The 20,008-nt window shown below is 43.0% G+C and overlaps 2 protein-coding genes across 2 annotated transcripts in view; one reads left to right on the plus strand and one right to left on the minus strand.

The window, feature by feature from the left end:
• PARP9 (poly(ADP-ribose) polymerase family member 9) overlaps window positions 1-8,304 on the minus strand; it is a 27,012-nt gene extending 18,708 nt beyond the window's left edge. The window contains exons 1-4 of the mRNA XM_032480391.1: window positions 8,093-8,304; window positions 4,146-4,227; window positions 3,283-3,316; window positions 455-1,302 (exon numbers count right to left, since the gene is read on the minus strand). Coding sequence (XP_032336282.1) covers window positions 455-1,302; window positions 3,283-3,316; window positions 4,146-4,227; window positions 8,093-8,271 — 1,143 coding nt within the window. The 5' untranslated portion in view covers window positions 8,272-8,304. The remainder of the gene's footprint in view (window positions 1-454; window positions 1,303-3,282; window positions 3,317-4,145; window positions 4,228-8,092) is intronic.
• On the plus strand, window positions 8,241-16,176 carry DTX3L (deltex E3 ubiquitin ligase 3L). Its single transcript, XM_032480403.1, has 5 exons — window positions 8,241-8,453; window positions 9,332-9,543; window positions 11,327-12,853; window positions 13,226-13,443; window positions 14,262-16,176. The coding sequence occupies exons 1-5, from the start codon at window positions 8,270-8,272 to the stop codon at window positions 14,329-14,331; spliced, it is 2,211 nt and encodes a 736-aa protein (XP_032336294.1). The 5' UTR covers window positions 8,241-8,269; the 3' UTR covers window positions 14,332-16,176.
• Window positions 16,177-20,008: the final 3,832 nt, after the last annotated feature.

Genomic DNA, 20,008 nt, shown 5'->3' on the forward strand with positions numbered 1-20,008 from the left:
CAGTGAGATTTTTCAAATAGAGAATCTTTTTACTCAAAGAGAATATGATAGATTTTAACTACCCTGGAATCAAAGATTGCTCTATTTCCTCATGGTGCCTAAGAATAATAGTAATAATAATCATAAATAGTTATCACATGCCAAGTTCTACTCTAATAAGTTTATATGTATTGATTCCAACTCTAAGATATAAGTGCTATTATTATCCTCATTTTACAGATGAGAAAACTGAAGTCCAAATGGTAAAGTAACTTGATTCAGGTCACCCAGTTAGTACAGGGCAAAGCTAGTATTCAAATCCAGATGGCCTGGCTCTGAAGTCCACACTCTTATCCTTAACAAGATACTTTCTAAGCAGTGTTTGAAACAGTCTATACTCAAAACATAATTGGTAGCTAATAAACAGTTCAGAGATCCCCTTTGGCAGTGCAAGAGAACGGAAACAAAGACCTACCTCTTGCAGTTCAATGAGGCCCAAGACAATCTGGAGAGTCAGGTTGTTCACCACCATTGTATCAAAAGGGGAGATGACTTCTTGACTCGCCCAGGATTCTAGCTCGTTCCTCCCTAGGATGACTTCTGAAGCAGTTTTAAAGGCAGCAACAGTAGGGTCCTCATTGCTTACCAGATGAATTTCTTTCAAATTACTGGCTAGTTTCTCACTCTGGGAATAACTCTTGATAGCTTGCACAATGACCCGTGTACACAAATCCAGAGGGAATTTGAAAATTCCAGAGCTCAAGGCTGGAATTGCTATTGTCTTGATGTGCAAATTTTCATCACTGACTTGATTCAAAACATTGACAATGGCCAAATACAGATTCTCGACACATTCTGATGCATCCATTGACCCCCACCGAGGCCCAACAGCGTGGATAATGAATTTGCAGGGAAGCTTCCCTGCTCCTGTGATAGCTATCCCACTAGTCGGTATTTTGCCAAATGAAGAAATGAATCTTCTGCTCTCCTCTTGGATTTCAAGGCCACCAGCTTTCACAAGGGCCAGGGCCAGGCCTCCCCCATGTATAAGGTCTTCATTGGCTGCATTCACCACAGCATCAACAGCATGTCTGGTGAGGTCATCCTTCCAGACAGATAACTCTAGCCTGGGAGTCAGCATTTTTCTGAAGACTTGTAGAGACTCATTGTTACCTTCCTGAGTTGGAGAGACCAGGGTAGAGATACACCCAAATTTATTCTGGAGGACTTCCCATAGCTGACTCTTATTATTTTTTAAAATTTTGAAGTCACTGTGATTAATGGAAATCTGTTGACTATAGTTTTCTCTGAGCATGTCAGTCTCTGAAAAAGGAGAGGAGATAAAAAATAAAGAAACGAGCAAAGGTTCCTTTGAAAAGGATGTAATTCTACTTCACACCAGGAGACTGAACTTCCCATGTGCAAAAGAGACATGAACTTCCTCTAGGCCCCTTCCTGATCCTCCCTCTCACCTCGACCTGTAATTAGACCAAGAGTTTTCAATGGTAAGTTACCATAAAGTGCCTAGTCTTATGCCTGGCATATACCAATAAATGGTAGCTACTATGATACCATGATGGTGGTAAGAAAACTGCATGCATCGAGGCTCATAGATTTTAAAAATCCACATAAAAATGGTGAGTTTGGGAAGACCCATGCTTAAGGCACAATTATTGGAAAGGACTTAATTGTGAGTCAAAAATATGTGGAGGCTCTATTCATAGACTTAAATTTTTTTTCTATTTTCTTTAATGGGGGAGTTGGTTAGATTTATTTATTTATTTATTTTTAAACAGAGGTACTGGGAATTGAACTCAGGACCTCGTGCATGCTAGGCATGAAGACTACCACTGAGCTATACCCTCCCCTCTTGGAGGCTCTATTCATAACTTGTTTGCTTTTGTCTTAGTTTGGGTTCTCCTAGAAGCTGACTCTGAGACAAGGATTTGAGTGTAAGTTTATTTGGGAGGTGATCCCAGAAAATACCAGGGGCGTGAGACAGGGAGAGCAGAGAGGGAAAGTGAGACAGGGGAAGGAAGGAAACAAATGAAGGAGATGTTACGAAGCAAATGAAACTTAACTCCAAAGGGGTGTGGGTGGGCCAGTGTAGACCACACATCTCAGAGTTATACCACAAGAGGGGTAAAGGAGCTAAGATATTTATCCAGCTTCTATCAGTCACCAGTCGAGGATGCTCCTGGGGTCATGGTCCAGCAGATGGGTGGAGCACTGACAATGCCACAGTAAATAATTCTTCATCATACTCCTGTTTTTGTGGCACGATTTTGGTGGAATTAAAACTGATTGACTAAAAATGATTCTGTGTATGTGGCAGGCAAAAAGATGTGCTGCTCAGATCACCCCTCAATGAAGAGGGGGATATGGTTATCTGACAGCCTCCAGTTGTTAGCCCCTCGGGGCCCATCTCAGCTCTCCAGGCCGCATCATGCTATTTTCAGGGTGGCCCCCATCAATGGCTGAAAAAGGCCACTGATTCCAACGTGGGACCCCACCAGCGGGCAATCTCAGGCTGCCAGAGCTTTGCCAGGTTTTTACAACAGCCTGATGGCTCTGTCTGCCCAATACAGTTTCTTTCTTACCTTCACAATAAATCTTTTGCATTCCTAACTCCATGTCAGTTTTGCTTCCTGGAGAACTCAACCTGTGACAACCCTAATTCATGGAGTCTAAGGCATTGTTATTTAGATGCTCCTGATGCCAATTAAGTCATAGCGTACTATCAGTGGCTAGGGAGTGGCCTTATTTCAGAGATGTGAAAAAAATGTGTGCCCTAAAATAGATATAATATAGTAACTGATTATTTTTTCACTTCAACTTCCATTTCTAATCTGAACCACCTAGAAAGACCTCTGGTGGCCTCAGTTACCTAAAAGAAGCATCATATGAGTAATTAAAGCCAACAGGCCTGTGCTTTGGTTGAAAATCTCAAGTGGGCCACCCTAGGATTAGGCAGGTTCCATTTGGCTCTTATAAGCCTTGTTGAGCAAGGAGATAATCAGTGGGTCACCTTTTCTGGTCAGTTTCAGGTCTAGGGCTGTGGTCAGAAGAGTCTCACATCTTGCAGGCAAAGGATAGAATCAACGGGAACTCAGAGAGCACATCTGGTGCCACATTGCCTGTGAAGCTGTCCCCCTTCCGAGGCATGTGCCGGGTCCCCACAAGTCCTGCAGTCACACACCTAAGCACTTGTGGGGGAGACAGTCCCCTTCTGTATTCCCCTTTCTCCACTGAGGAAAGATCTGAGCAAAGACTTTCTGAGACAAGAGAATGAGGAGATCCTACCTGATTTCTCACTGTAAGCTGCTGCTCCAACACCCTGTGAAAAGTGAGAGTGGTTTAAAAAAAAAAAAATGAGACCGAATGACTACAGATTACTGATGACAAACAGCCTAATAAACACAAAGCAACAGAAACCTTCCTAAAAGCACTGGGTTTGAGGGGAAAGAGGAACACATTTGTTTATCTGTTCGTTTGATCAGTGTGCCTAAAATACTTGAAACACTAAATGTTCCAGCAAACACTGACCCTATCCCACTTCCCTAGAGGCCAATGCACTTTAATTCAGGATGAGATGAAGGGTTAGAGATTAACGCTTGAAAGGCTCAAAGGTCACATGCCAAAATGTCCCAAAACTCTCAGAAAGGACTCCAATCTCCAAAAGCTGGTGGGGTTTCCCAGGGAGAAGAAAAGACAAGGGCACAAGGGCCTCATTGGCTACAGCTCCCCATCTACCAGTAAGGACCCACTTTCCACTGCTTATTTCATGACACAAGCCTGAAGGTGGAATTGTCAGGGTAAACAAATGAGGTGCCTTTTCCCTAGGCTTTATTTTTATTCCTCCTCCATCACCCTCCCTTTCCCAATCCTGCAAAAGCAGAACTGCTGAATGAGTAGAGAATCAAAATGATACTGAAGTGACATTTAAAAAAAAAAAATCACCCATCCTCATGTTGACTCTGTTGATTAGATTAGCATATTCTTGATTTCCCATCTCTCACATGGGGCAAGGAGAAAAATTTATTGGGATATTAAAACCAAGTAAGAATGCCAGGTGTAACTGAAGACCCCAGATTTCTTGCTGTTACAGGAAGAACCATTCACATGCTGATCAAGGTTTATTATTTATATACATTTATGCTTTTTACCTTGAAAAAGTCCATCTTCCAGGTCTCTGGGGTCTTTGTATGTTGACTCCGTTTTGCGTTTCCCAAATATGGCAGCCCCCTTCTAGGAATGAAAAGAAGGATGTAACAAGCATTGAGTAGCATCTTTAGGAATTTAGTGAGAATACACAACAGGAAGATTAAACACAATTTCTGATCTTGAGTTGTTTTTAATTTCATTGGTGAAGAGGCACACATTGTTTTTGCTGCTACTGTTACTGTTTACCTTCCATCCTTTAAAGAGAGGTTCCAGTTGAAACCGTAATGGCATTTCAAAGGGAAATAGCTGTATGGCACATAGCAGGGGAAGCTTTATGGGGAAGGTGAAGCTAGAGCCAGGCCTTGAAGGATGGAGCAGGCTTTTACATATTTAGAAGAGGAGGATGATAACAAGTGGTAAAACTGAGCAAAGCATTCAAAGAACAATGAGGAAAAACCAGTCTATGAGTGAGTGAAGACCCCTGGAGAGTGTCTGAAGAAAGAAGGAGCTGTGCTTGTGCCATGAAAGACATATAGTATTGAGTTTGTGATAAATATCCCTGATCTATTAGAATGGGGACTACCTAGATAAAGATCAGAGACCTTGGGAAAACATATTTTAATGATTTTTTTCCCCATCTAACAGGTAGGAATTAAAGACTGGATTTTGAGGAGAATAATGACGAAAATGACTAAAGACACAGTTACCCACACTTGTTGCCACATGGTTGCCTTTAGGCCTATGAAATGATTTCTAATACCTTTGCAATAGGAAACCTTTGTGCAACTATCTACAGTATCAGAGCACTATTATTCTTAAGCGTCAGGAAAAGCAGTTAAGTCCAAATACAATCCTAAAATACAAGAAGATGCATTTTTGCCTCCAGAGGGCACTGCTGTTTACACAAAAGGACGCCTTCTGCGTCTGCTTCCGCTGTGGGGTTCCCAGTGGGTTTTTGCTTTAGATGATGCACTTAATTTCCTTCTTCAGCCCAGGCTTTAAAGGTCCTGGGACAGACCTGGCAGTGGGGGTGGCATTCATTTAACCCCAAAGAAATTAGAAACAAAGAGCATATTGTCCAAAACATTCAATCTCTTCCATTTTAAAAACAATAGCAACAAAAGCCTTCCCAACTTTCCATCACTGGTTCCTACCTCTTCACAGGCAGCATGAAGGGGCTGACTCTGCCCATCTGCCTGCTCAACCCACTGTAGTCTAGCTCACCCCCAGGATCCTCTGAAACGGCCTGTCAGTGTCCTCCAGGTGGCTAACCCCAGGGGACTCTCTTCTGTCCTAATAATCTTTATTTGACCCCTCTCTCTAGTTTCATCCTTCATTTCATTCTTTGATTTCAGAACCTCTGCTTTTTGGCTTCTCCTATGCCATCTTACCTGGGTTCTTTTGTTACTTTTCACTTTACCTTTAGAGGCCTTTCCCCTGGATTCACATCCATGGTTCACCCATTAATCATTTGCCCCAGGATTCTGTCTGAGAAGCACATCTCAGCTCATTCTACCCACTCTCTAGGGGTGATCTCATCTACTCTCATGGCTTCAACTCACCAACTGCATGAGACTCCCATATTCGTATCTCTAGGCAATTGCTCTCCTAAGCCTCATTTTTCAAGTCGACCTGATGTCCCATAGTCCCTTCAAACACGCTGCAAAACTGGACCCATAATCTCCTCATCCCCAGTCCCCTACCCCACTACCTACACTCAGCCAATCCCCTCCAAAATCCAAGCTTTATCTCCTGGATTCTACAGTTCAGTAAATGATACACCATTCATCCACTCAAGTCAGAAATCTAGAATTTTCTCTTCTGTCCTATATTCAACCCATCACTGGGTCCTGTCCAACTAAATCACTTTCAAATATGGCCCTACCCTCCTTGCCCACTAATACCACTTCACTTAAGGACCTCAGGGCTTCTTGCCTGAACTATGGCAACAAATTCTTTTTAAAGATTTAAATGTATTTAATTGTACATTTATTGTTTGAATAGGTATTATATTAATAGGCTCAATTTTATAAAGTGTATAAGGCTCCCTCCTACTCCCCTCACTAAATTTCTTTCCTAGAGGCAATAAGTTACTAGCTTCTTCCGCATTCTTCCAGAGGCATTTTTACATAAAAGGTAACATCTTTAAAAAAAAAAAAACTTACAAAGATGGGTTTTATTTGAGAAGCATTCTCTGCTCAAAATCTTCAGCAGACTCCATCACCTATGGTAAAGACCAAACTCTTCAGCCTGACATTCAAGGGTCTCTGTCATTTCTGTTTTCCAGATTCCTTTATACATACCCCACGCTCCAGGGGAACTGCAGTGCTGTGAAATGGCACTACTTGATGTTCTCCAAACTCTCCTTCACCTCTGAGCCTTTGCCCTCATGGGGAGGATGCTCTGGGACACCAGCTTTGGTCAGACTGCTCTTCAGAGCCTGTGCCCATCCTCAAAAGGTAGCATCTTTTACACACTGCCCTGCATCTTGCCTTATCCATTAATGAATCCTAGAGATCTTTCCATATTAGCACATAGCATCTTCATTCTTTCTACTGTTCATTGCATTCCGTTGTATAGATGCACTGTAAGTTAGTCCCCCTTTTTATGGACATTTATGGAGTTCCTTATCTTTTGCTATTATAAAAAAAGAATAACTTAGTACATAGGTCACTTGACACAGGTACTAATCAGTCAACAGGACAAAGTCCTAGAAGTGGAACTGCAGAACAAGGATGTATATGCAGTCATTATTCTGGTAGTACTGTCAAATCGCTCTCCATAAAGACAGACTCATTTCTAGTCTTACCAGCCAGGTGCAAAAATCTTATCTCTGGCCTCTCCACCTCCATTCATCACAGATGGAAATGTGCCCTCCACATCACTGTCAACATCAGCTTTCTAAAATGCATATCTGATATGACACTCTCCTGCTTGCCCTGCTTTCAAGCTTTCCATATCTCCCCATTGATTTTCAAGACCTTTCACCATCTAGAACTGTGCTGGCCAGTGTGGGCCATTAGCCACATGTAGGTCTTGAGCACTTGAAATGTGGCTAATTCCAACTGAAAGGTGGTGTAAATGTGAGATAAATACTGGATTGCAATGACTTAAGATGACAAAAAAGAATGTAAAATACCTCATGAATATGTTTTTTAACATTGACTGCATGCTGAAACGGTTAATTTAGGATATAGTGAGTTAAAGAACATAAAATTAATTTCGCCTGCTTATACTTAAAAATATGGCTACTAAAAATTGTTAAATTAATCTGTAGCCCCCATTACACTTCTGTTGGACAGCACTGATCTAGCCCCTTCCTCTGTCGGCTCTCTCACCTATCTCATCTCCTCCAAGGCCTCAGTGTGCCCTCTGTGCTTCAGATACAGTGGTCCCTGTGCCTCGGATCCTCCCCATCCCTCCTCCTCCTCCTCTCTTTTAGGATTCTACTTCAAACTTCCGCCTGAAGCCTTCCAGAGATTCTGCTTCTTTAATCACAAGTCTGCCTCCCTTTACCAGCTGGTGCGGTCAGGTGCCTCCACTCTCACCTTTACGCAGGGCAGCACGCAGTTCAGCACTGTGAGCTAAATGTTGAAAGAAGGGCAGAAAAACCGGAAGAGCCAGTCTAAACGATAGTTAGAGGGAGGTAACGGGTTATACGCCATAATGCAGGTGAACAAATTCAAATTTTTTAAAAGTGTTGGTAAATTTAACCTGAATTCAGAATGTGGATTATATTTCAGCTGCAAACGAAAGTAACAACAATAAGAGTCAACCACAAACTCAGGAGAAACTCTGCCTTGAGCATCTCTCCCAGTCTCCACCCTCACCAGCCTGGCCCTGGGAGCCCACCCCTCGCCAACCCGCTCCCTGCCCGAGCCTGCAGGAGAGGAGACCTGGGAGGCTCGGGCGCCCACCGCCCCGGGGACGGGAGACGGGACCTACTCACCCGGCAGTCCGCGGCGAGGCGAGGAGGAGGAGTGGCTCTGACGGAAAACAGAAGGGATTACGGGGAAAGCGAAACTGAAACTTTGCGCTTGGGGGCAGCGCGGCGGGACACACCCATGCCCCGGCCCTGGCCACGCTGCGTCGCAAGCTGCCGCGCCAGAGCCCTACACAGAGAGCCATGGCTTCGATCCTCTGCCCGCCGTCCCCGCTGTTCGTGCGGGTGTCCCAGCCCGGAATCCGTCTTCAAAGGAAGCTGGAAAAGTACTTTCAGAGCCGGGAGTCGGGAGGCGGAGAGTGCACCGTCCGTGCCCTGGATCCCAGCGACCAGGGCACCTATCGGGTGGATTTCCAGCAAAGGGCGGGTGAGCTGTGGGCCAGGGCAGGGGCGGGGGAGGGGGGCAACCGCCGTCCCTGAGGGGTCCAGCTCCGGGGGATTATGTGCAGACCCAGTTCAAGCTGACTCAGGAGAGAAGGCAAGTCTGGTATCGTCTGGTGGGGGACAGGAACTAGGGGCTTCTGCAGCCAGGAGGCGCAGCCCCATAGAGGAGAACAGAGCCCAGAAGTGCCCAGTCCGTGATCTGGACCGACTGCGCCTTCAAGTTGACACTTTCCAGTTCCTCGTCCCGATTCATAATTCTCAGCTCTCAGAAGAACAAACACCCTTCCCACCCGCCGACATCGGTCAGCCCTTGCCATTCTGCTTTTATGTTTTAAACAATTATTCCACTGATTTGTTTTTGAGAGCTACAGAAGTTATATATCCTCACTATAGAAGACAGGGTAAAGAATAAAGAAGAAAACCACCTGGTGAAAAACAATCTGAACATTTTGGTATATTTACTCCCAGACTTTTTCCTCTGAATGTCAGTAAACACATATACGTACATATAGAGTTACAAAACTGAGTCTACATTTTTTACTCCTGATTTTTTTTTCACTTATAATGAGCATTACTCCATGTCATTGAAATGGGATACTGAGACAGTTTCAGGAACATGACTTTTAATGAGTGGATATTACATTATCATTAAGCCTTCCTTTCTACAGTAAAATGTAAGCTGCCTAATTAAGAGTTCTGAATATCTCCCTCAGGTCCCCTGTCACCAACTCACCATTTCAGGATGCAGGGAGCAGCCCTTACTGGGAGGGTACTGGGGCAGGGTACAGATGCATGAGTAAGAGGATTATTTAAAATCTCCCATTTCTATGTTTATGCATATATGTAATGTCTCCACTGAAGGTAAGGAGGGAGTGTTGAAAAAAGGAAAGCACCAAATTGTGGTTGACGACAAAACTGTGACTATTTTCCTGGAACCCAATGAAAATGCAGTAGAGAAGAATACAAGGGCCAGAATGTCTTCTCTGACACAGTCACAAAAAGGGGCGAGGTCTGGTGAGAAGCATCCAAATGAAAAGCACATCCCTAATGCTGTGGATTCCTGTGTCAGAAAGGTGAGTATTGAGGGGAGTTGGGTATGTTCCTGCAAAATCCTCTCCAGTCCAAGGACCATTTACTAAGAACTTACTATGAGCCTGGCACTGTTTAGGCAACAGGGACACAGAGGTGAACACAACAGCCAGGTCCCTGCTGGGGGTGGAGAGGTACACAGAAAGACAATAAGCAAGTAAACAAAATGAGGAAAACCATTTCAGAGAGTGATATGTGTTGAGAAAAAACTGTAATGAGGTTTTGTCACTTAGAGAGTGACAAGGCCAAGGCAAGGAAGAAGAAGGAGTTTGTGTTATTTCTGACCAGAAGTCACAGTGTCTGAGGAGGTGACATTTGAGAAGGAGCCAGTCATGCAGTCATTTGACAATGACTTCTGTGTGCCAGGAGCTGGGGATACAGACAGGAACACATCAGACCCTGCCCTCAAGGAGCTTACATTCTAGTGAGGGAACCAGACAATAGGAAACAAATAGATATGAAACAAAATGTCTGCAGTGATAAGTGCTAGGAAGAAGAAGAAAGCAGGATAAATGACAGTAACAGGAGCACTATTTTAAGTAGGATATCAGGAAAAACCTCTCAAATGAAATGACATCTGAGTAGAGACATGAATGAAGTAAGAGAGCTAACTAAGTGGATTTCTAGGAGAAGAAAATTCTAGGCAGAAGGAAGAAACAAGTGCAAGGCTGACACACACACCCCCACCCAGTCAGACAGGAGCCTACATCCTAAGCCCCTTCAAGGAGGGAGGCCTGCTGGCTGGAGAGCAGACAGCAAGAGAGAGAGTAAGAGAGGAACTTGGAGAGGTACCCAGAAGTCAGGTCTTTGAGGGATGAAGATCAGGACTTTGGATTTTAACTTAAATGTTAGGAGATTCCTTAGATGGTTTTGAGCCAGGGGGATACAGTGATCTGATTCATATTTCTAAAGGGTTACTCTGGCTGCTGCGTGGAGAACTGAATGTAGGAAGAGGCTAAAGTGGAAAGTGAGAGAGCCCAGTTAGGAGGGGCTACAGTGAGCCAGGTGCAGGATGATAATGGCCTGGACTCTGGGTGGTCCTGATGGAGTTGTGAGCAGTGGCTGGATTCAGGAAACATTCTGGAGGAAGATTTAGAGGAAGGATGTTACAGGCAGAGGAAATGGCATGTGCATGGCATGTGTGAAGACCTTGAAGTGGAGCAAAACTTTAGAAATCTTGCTTTTATAGTACATTCAATTTGTCTCTGTCCTTTTTTGCCTAATCTCATGTGTTTGTCTTATATTTGAGCTTCTAAAGGCCAGGGTTTAGAGGACCCAGCAACACTGCATGCAGTTAGGGGGTTAGTTTTGTTTTGTTTTTTTAAAAAGGAGGAGAGTAGAAGAGAAAATACAATTATAGGAAAAAACACCCTCCTCAGATTTATGACTCCCTTCCAGGCTCACATTCTTTAGTGAGAAACAGCAATTTACCCAGAAAGCCGGAGTGCCTTTCCATCACTCCAACCCCCAAGGTCAAACAGATAGTGGCAGCTCTAGAAACCAGATTCCCTGTCCATAGAACTTTTAAAAGTGTTAGTGCTCAGGTCCTACATTTACATCAGAATCTCTGGAGATGTGCCTGAGCCTCTTCCCCTCACCTCCCACCCCACCCCCAACTCTCCAGGGCTGTAGTACGTTGCATCCTCTACAAAAAGGATTTGAAAGAAGTCATAGTGGTTGTTTCTCTAGTCTCTAGACATTCTCCTGAGAGGTGAACATAGGCATGGATGTCTAAGAGATTTTATTTGTTCCCTTTTAAAATTTCAGATCTTTCTTACTGTCACAGCTGAGCTAAACTGTCACCTGCTCTCCAAAGAGCAGAGGGAGCAGATCACCATTCTCTGCCCCAGTGTCAAATGTGTGGAGGGCCGTGATGGAACAGAGAAGGTGTGTGGTGACTTCAGAGATATTGAAAGAATACATGGCTTCTTGAGTGAGCAACTGTTGGAAAGGGAACAGAAATGTGATTCTTCCCTTTTGACAACAGAGAGGGAGCCACTCCATCAGCAGGATGCACACAGCTATGTTTCTCCCTCTGAGCCAAAAGCCAGGTCAGAGGAAAAAAGCAACCATTTCGAAGTTCCCTTGGCTTTCTTTGAATACTTCACATACACCTACCCTGATAAAATAGGCTCAATAGAGAAAAGATTTGGTACAAAAATAAAAGCTCGAGAGAGTTCTTCAAATATGGTCTATTTAGACTTCATCTCAGGTAACCTCGAAGCAGCTCGCGACTCTTTTGCCAGTGAATTTCAGAACGTAGGGACTCTGGGGCAGAAATGTATTGCTTTTGCAGACAGTAAGCAGGCAAATCAAATCAAACAAGAATTAAGCCAGCAGTTTACGAAGCTCCTCATAAAGGAGAAAGGGCGAGAATTAACCCTTCTTGGGACCACAGATGACATTTCAGCTGCTGAACATCTTCTTGCTTCAAAAACCTCTGAAAGTCTTATCAAGGCACCCGTGAAAATATTGACTGACAAACACATGATGAATGGAATTGAGGTTGATACCGCTCACTATAAGCTTTTAGAAGTGGAATTATTCCAGGAGATATCAAAAATAGAAAAAAAATACAACACTCGAAAGCAGGTTTGGGGATTAGGTCAGAAAACCTGCATTCTGTTTAAACCTAAAATCAAGGAGTTAGATCTTTCTGTGCATGCTTATTCAAGTTTCATCGACGCCTACCAACATGTCTCTTGTCAGATTATGAGAGAAGTTCTTTCACTGAAAGCTTTGGGCAAGGAGAAAAAGCACTTGTATGGGACCAAGTTTGCTGATGACTTTAGAAAAAGACATCCAGATATACACCTTGTGCTAAATCAAGAGTCAATGACTTTGATTGGGCTGCCAGATAACCTTGCAAAGGCAAAACAGTATGTCTTAAACAGAGCGGGAATCTCTCCGTTAGCTGGAGAAAAATGGAATGATGACCATGATGCACCCACTGATAGCAGTGATTCAAAAACAGCTTCAACAATATTCCAGCACTCTGCCAGTTCTGGGGTGTCAGGAGTGGACAAAGAAAAGGACATATGTATCATCTGTATGGACACCATTAATAACAAACGCGTGCTCTCCAAGTGCAAGCATGAATTCTGCAGCCTCTGTATTGAGAGAGCCTTTTCATATAAGCCAGTCTGTCCTGTGTGCCAGACTTCCTACGGCATCCAGAAAGGAAATCAGCCAGATGGAAATATGAGTTTCAGTTACTTAAAGGACTCACTTCCAGGTTATGAATCCTGTGGCTCCATTAAGATTATTTATACTATTAAAGGAGGCATACAAACAGTAAGTGTTTCTGAAGTCTTTGGGTTTCTTTCCAGTATGTTTCCCAGGTAATTATCTCCATGATTATATGCAAGGGTTTTAAATGCTGATGAAGGTAACATTTACTTATAACTTAGGTATCTTTTGTGTCTAGTAAGGCAGAGAAAGGGTGGGTGGTGATTATGTGTTGGGGTGGGGGAAGTCAGGAAGGTGGATAAGTGTTCCCAGCAGGAATTTGGGGAAAGAGGAGAAATATGAATTATATGTGGAATCTGAGCAAACCTTCAATACTTTTTTTGTTTTTTTGTTTGCTCTATCTGCAAACACATCTATAGATAAAGTAAAATTTAGACACAGGAATGTTTTCACTTGATATTTTCTTGTCTTATATAGAAAGAGCACCCAAACCCAGGAAAGAGATTTTATGGAATACAGCGAAGTGCATACTTGCCTGATAACCAGGAAGGAAGGGAGGTTCTGCGCCTCCTTCGTAGGGCCTTTGACCAAAAACTGATTTTCACAGTGGGAGTGTCTCGAGCATCAGGATTCTCAGATGTTGTTACATGGAATGATATCCACCACAAGACATCCTGCAGTGGGGGACCACAATGGTAAGAATCTTTTGAAACACAATGGCGGCTAAACAGAATTTGGCTGCTACAGATGTAGCTGTAAGGAGACAGTTTATACCAGTGGGATAGGATACAGTTAAGTATCTTGACGGATGCTAATCTGGAGTGATAACCTCAAAGGCAAAAAGACTGGTTCCCAACACCTTCTACCCTGCCAACCACAAAGTAACATACAGTGAATAAATTTTGTATCAAAGGGCGGTAGATCTTCAGAATCCAAGATGAATGGTATCTAAGGTGATTTAATTTGGGGTTTCATGTCTATTTGATGGGCAGAGCCTAGGAATCTTAATTACTTTGACTTCTTTTAAGACCGCCCTTTCTTCAACCCTTCCATCAGTCCATAGACATCCTAAATATGCTTGGCTAATATTTGTCTAGAAAAATCTTAATGATGATGGAAGTTGTATTATGGGCAATCCAATTGTTCTTTATGAAATTCAGATAGAATACCTCAAACCCTTAGTATTCTGAAACTTAATTTCCCAAATGTGAAAATCTTCCTGTAGCAAAATTATTACCTTCCATAAAAATATAGTATATTGTAACTTTATGAGTCACTGCTTACCATGAACTCAAAATTAAAAAGTCTTGTTGGAAGGCAGATCCTGGGCAGACAGCTAGGCCTACTCATTAGCTAAATGACTCACATCTGCATACTTCCAAATAATTATCAGTCATATGCCTTCAGGATTGCTTGTGAGTGTTTGCAACACTGAATGTTAATGCCAGGGACCTACTGTACAGATTCTTTAAAACCATCTGTGATGAAGCTAAGGGCCTTTTTCCTTCTGCAGTTATGGCTACCCTGATCCTGACTATCTGAAACGTGTCAAACAGGAGCTGAAAGACAAAGGAATTGAGTAAGAAGACTACGGGAAGTCTTGAGCCCAGCTTGCAAAAGGCACAGTCAAAGACACAGAGTAAATACTAATCTAAATCTTTATGTAAGAACACCTTTTAAATTTTTCATCTCAAGAAATGGTTTGTGTAAGAATAAGTAGTTTTTCTGGAGTGTTTAATTGTACGGAAGATAAAAGCCCCAAAGATCTGTGTAATATTTTGCTGCAGAGGTACTGTGCCTCATTCTCATGGCATTCTTGCAGGGCTGTGGAGGTGGAGCATTGTGGCTGTGGAATCGTCTTCTGTGTTGTGCAGCTGAAGTACTAGCTGCTAGCTGATCCTCTTATTGCCATCTGTGGGGCAGTCCTTCAGTTTTGTTTGTTTGCCCTTTAATCTCTACCCTAAAAGTAAAATCCTAGTGTGAATAGGGGAGAAGAAGGCTTTGGTTATGGAAAACTGGAGACCCACGTTCCCCTCCCTGCCCCACGGCCAGAAAAGTGGCCAGGGCAGAGACTGAGCAACCTTTGGTAATAAATGGAACAAGGCTATTATTTTTCAGGACACCTAGTATACGGCTGGTGCTTAATCAATTGTTGCTGCCTGACTCAGGTTGCTAACAACCCAGCAGAGGATATATGCTCCCTGAATCTTGGGCAGAGGCAGGAGTAAAGAAGCCATTTCTGGAGACCTCACCACTGATTTGGAAAACCGAGTCTTTTACTCCAGAACACTTGGCCTCTGAACTCTGACTGGCCTCTAACTTTGTCCTTGCTCCCCCGATCCCTGTAATCTGCCACGTGGCATGCACTTGCCCCTCCATAGTAATGGTACATGCCTCTGAACATTTTTTTCCTCTAGATATTATTATACTTTTGAGTATACCCCACTTCTAGTTTTAACAGGCAAATCCCCAAAATTTCCATAGACTATCATTTTCTCAGTAACTGTAGTCCCCACAGTAGCACTTTTCTCATCCTTTTGCCAAGTCCCATCAAGCCACGCCTTCTGCCTTAAAACCTTTCTCCCTGATAATCTCTGGACAGAGAAAAGGCCAGAGGTGAGCCTACTATAAGGAATATATGACCGGTCAAAATTTACTTTTACATGGTCCTCCAAGTCAGAAGAAAGTTATAGTAAGAAACTACCTGGCTATCCATGTCCCAGCCTCTCTCCAAAAGTGATGAATTTTTTGTTCAGATAATAATAGTTAATATTGTGTCCTTATTTTTCCCCTTTATAAGAGCTTTATATCTATTAGTATCCCCATTTTATAATTGAGAAAACTGATGCACAGAGAGGATAGGTACTTTCACAAAGGTCACATAATTAATAAGTACAAGTGCTAGGATTTGAAGGAGTTAGTCTGGCTCCAAGGCTTCTGTGCCCCAGAGCCGTACTGCCTTCTACAGGGGTCTTCTCCCGCGTGGAGCAGGCTAGGGAGTTCCCATTATTCTGAGCTTCTCTCAGAATGGATTCCTGCACAGTACTCAAAGCAGATTTCCTCCAAGGAAGTCTTGATTGAAGAACTTAAAAACCCAAAATCATTTTCTTTGTCCAGAGAGTTGAGGAAGCTTAAGGTAAATAATATTTTTTTTAAATCAGATTAGATATTTAGCTTAGTCTGATGAATTATTCAGTGATTCACTAAAGCCTTACAATTATTATTGTTTTGTATCTATTGATATTTTAGCTAAATTTGCTTCAAAAAAGCAAAAGTTTGGTTCCTGCTAATTTCTGGATCCTTGACAGCAAGGTGTGTGTTTCATATTGTGTGAGTGGTTGGAAAGCCTTTGCATTATTGCTTTTGCTCTGTGGAAAGTATTATCATCTCTATCGGCTATAAATAAAGTTATATCCTTATTAGGAACAGACTGTCTGTGTTCTTACCCACTTCTTTTTTCTTTTTCCTGAGGATGAGATTCTGGGTGTTTCCCACAACACATACAGTGTACCACACACCATGTGGGCAGATGTCTTTGCTTGGTTTTGTGTGTAGCTTTTGCTAAATAATATCACAGTAGAATTTTACTACTATTGACTTAACTGCTGCCACTTTCAACTATAACAATCACATTTACTAATATTTTTCTTTCTTAACACATGGGTTGCCACAAAGGTAAAAGTGGGCTGTAGGTTTCATCTCTTCTCTCCTTTCTGAAGAAAGCATGCGTAATACCCTATCAAACTACACCTGCCCCTCCTTGCTCCAAGAGTTTTTGTTTCACCTCTCCAGTGTCAGTGCCAGATTACCCAGATGCTCACTAGGCAGCAGCAAATCAGGGCGCCTTTCTCTCCAAAGGAAAAAAGAGAATTACAAATAATATTGAGATATTACAAATAATATCTCTCTAAAGATAATACATTTCTGCAACCAATTTCTGTGTGTTGAATTTTCCCCTACACATCCAAGCAATCCAACACCAGCTTCATGTCCTACAATCCAACTCAATTCTGACACTATCAACCTGGGGATAGCATCAGATTCCACAGGTAAAGTCCCACAAGACTGCGCTCCACTTCAGATGCCAATTGCAAGTCCAGATTGTTACCAGCGCTTCTGACCGAATGGATATAAAATCAAAGGTTTCCACAACCCCCTCCTGTGGTTCAATTAATTTGCCAGAGTGGCTCACAAAACTCAGAAAACCAGATTATTCACTAGATTACTGGTTTACCATAAAAGAATATTTCAGGAACAGCCAGATGGAAGAGATGCATATGGGGAGAAGGCATCCATGCCCTCTCCATGTGTGCCACTCTCCCCAAATCTCCAGCTGTTCACCAGCCTGGAAGCTCTTTGAACCCCATCCTTTTGAGTTTCTGTGGAGGCTTCATTACAGAGGCACGACTGATTGAATCATCGGTCACTGGTGACTAGACTTTCTCAATAAAGCTATCTTTCCTTTTACCCAACGCTTGTCTCTCAATATTTGGTTCTTTTATTTCTTTTTAAGTTGAGAATTATGTTTTATTCGCCAGACTTTCTGAGGACTTCAAGCCTGGGAGGCAACCTCTCGGGTAGCTCTGAGGGACTCGGTATTAGATTCTTGAATGACAAGCAGGTGAACCTGAGTTTGGTAACAAATTTTTGGTGAGCCAGCCAGAAGACTCTCGTCCCTGTGGTTCTTAGCCACCCCCACCATCCAAAAGGCTGACAGTGTTTGGCTGGGACTGATGTGAACCCAGCAGCTCACAGCTTGCCAGGCCTGAGAGGGGGACTTTCAGGGATGTCCTGGCAGTTGCTAAACTGTTTGTTCCCCAAGACTCTCCCTGCTTCTCCCCTGCTCAGCCCCGACAGCCTACTTTCACTTTTGTTGGGAAAAGGAACTGCGCTGCTGAAGAGGAGATGTACTCCAGACTGGGTAAATTCCCTGGTGTGCACACTGGGAGCCCTTCTTTTTGCACTTGTGTCATTTGGACCTGAAGGGTCACTGTTAGTACCAGTCGAGGCAGGGAGTGGCTCAGTAGAGACTCCGTACCAGTCCCTCAGAAAGAAAAATCTGTCTGTCTGTCTGTCTGTTGACTAGTCATTTGAAATGAAAAGGAAAAGTGCCCAGCTAGGATGAGGGGAAATATATCCACTCCTTCTCAAAGCCCAAAGGAACAATTTTAGCAGGTTGACAGAATTATAACTATAATCCTATGACGAAAAAGGAAGTGATGTTTTTTAAACACTGTGTGGCCACAATATTCTTTAGATTATGGAGAAAATTGGTTAAGATGAAACTCTTTTAAAATTCCAAAACTGGTTCTTTTTGCATATGCAGTCAGAAAAAGCTGTCTTGCTAAAATACTTCTTTTCAGAATTCTGACCTCGAGGGAACAAGTCCTTCTAGGAGAACTTGCTTTTCTCTCCTTGTGCCTTGAGATGTAAATGTTTACCAGGGTTCTCAATGGGATAAAAAAAGGCAGTGTAGGCTTCTGCTTTGTCAACTGGAAAAAAGTACAAAACCTAAAAGTTGAGAACTGTTTTTCATTCAGGGCATTACTAAGACTATAGCCCAGAAACAGCTTCTCAGATACCTCTGAGGGCTCTTCCAAAGAGGTAAGGGAGGAGCCAGGACATATAGAAATTTTTGCTATAAAAAAATGTAGTTAAATATCAAAAGAGTACTGCTAATCACCAAAAAAACAGACATCTGAAGTTAGTGATTTTAGCGTTTCTACATGTGAAAAGATGCAAGAGTCTGGGCTTATTAAAATTATTCCTTTGATATGCATCTTATCTATGGCCAATATCCTGTTTTTCTCCATTCTGAATTCCCCTTGGGGTGCACTGTAGGGGTGCAGCTAAGGGGGGAAGGTGGCTGTAGTGGCTGAAGGTTTTATGGTCTCAACATCCTCTGTTTACTAAAATGGCAATCGACTGTCTTTGTCCACACTCGCATCCCACAAATCCATTGTCACCAGTCCTTCCTCTCCCTCTTCACTTCAGCTCTCACTGCCCAGCTGGCAACTTCCTAACTCCCTCAGCAGAATGAGTGGAATATCCACTACGGACTCTTTCCCTATCCCTCTTCTTCTTTCCGCCTCCAACCGACTTTTGAAAAAACAGCTCTGATTGCACCACTCCTGATGAAAGGCCTTCTGTGACTCCCTAATGCCTAGATGAGTGCTTCTGAAACTTGAACTTGTGTCAGATCACATGGAGGACTCAGTAAAACACAGATTGCTAAATCCCAACCCTCGATTTCTAACGGAAAGTTCTAACTGTATTCCTAACAAGTTCCTAGTTGATGCTAATGCTGCTGGTCTGGGGACCACATTTTGAGGATGCTGACCTAGGAAATAAAGTTCAAACTCCACAGCATGGCCATCAAGTATTTTTCATTATGCTTGCTTACCCCTTCCACCCCACCAAGCCCCTAATGGTCTAGTCATACCAGACTACCAGCTTTTCCTAACCACAGTCTATCACAGTCTGTACTTTTATTCTTCTGGCCTCTTCTCTCTCTCTCTTTCATGCCCTTGTACCTCATTCTCCTCTTAGAAATCTCCTACTCATCATTCAGGTTCTCACTCAAATGCTACCATTATAGGAACTTTCTTCCAAATTTGTCTCCAAGTCATGAATCACTTATTTTTCTGTGTTCCTAATACTTCATGCATATCTCTATTAATGCAGATGTGATACCAAAATCCACTTACCCTGCTTTCAGCCTTGGGGTGGTGCTGGGTGCTGACCTCTAAGTACTGCATCAACTCCATTCTCATGCTCTCTGATTGCTGGTTGGGTGTAGTCACAGGAGGTATCATCAAGAGATCGTAGGAGGGAGGGAGAGAGTGATTGGGATAATTATTCCCGTGCTCTCTCCCCAAAGCAGCCATGGCTCCTGGAAAATGGCACTCTCCTATAGGCATGGCTCTTACCAAGTTCAGTGCATACCCTCTCCCTTGTCCCTTCAGCCTAGTTGGTTAAGAGGGGGTGGGGGTGCTTCACCATTTCTGGTTTCCCTTAACCCTTTGCCCATACCTAGGTAGGTACCCATTTTGAGACTACCCTCTATATTCTGCCAGGGCCTTTCATGATAACATCAGGTAAAAGTGTATTCATCGTTTTTCGTTTCTCTCTCCCCTTACTTCTACCCTCACCCTAGAGAGAAGAGATCTGTGTCTAACTCATCCTTATAATCTTAACACAGTGCCAGGCATATCAAGGGCCTTCGTCACAAGTTGACTGAATGACATTAAACAACGTCTT

The sequence above is a fragment of the Camelus ferus genome, chromosome 1 (genome assembly GCF_009834535.1).
Source record: "Camelus ferus isolate YT-003-E chromosome 1, BCGSAC_Cfer_1.0, whole genome shotgun sequence".
NCBI lineage: Eukaryota > Metazoa > Chordata > Mammalia > Artiodactyla > Camelidae > Camelus > Camelus ferus.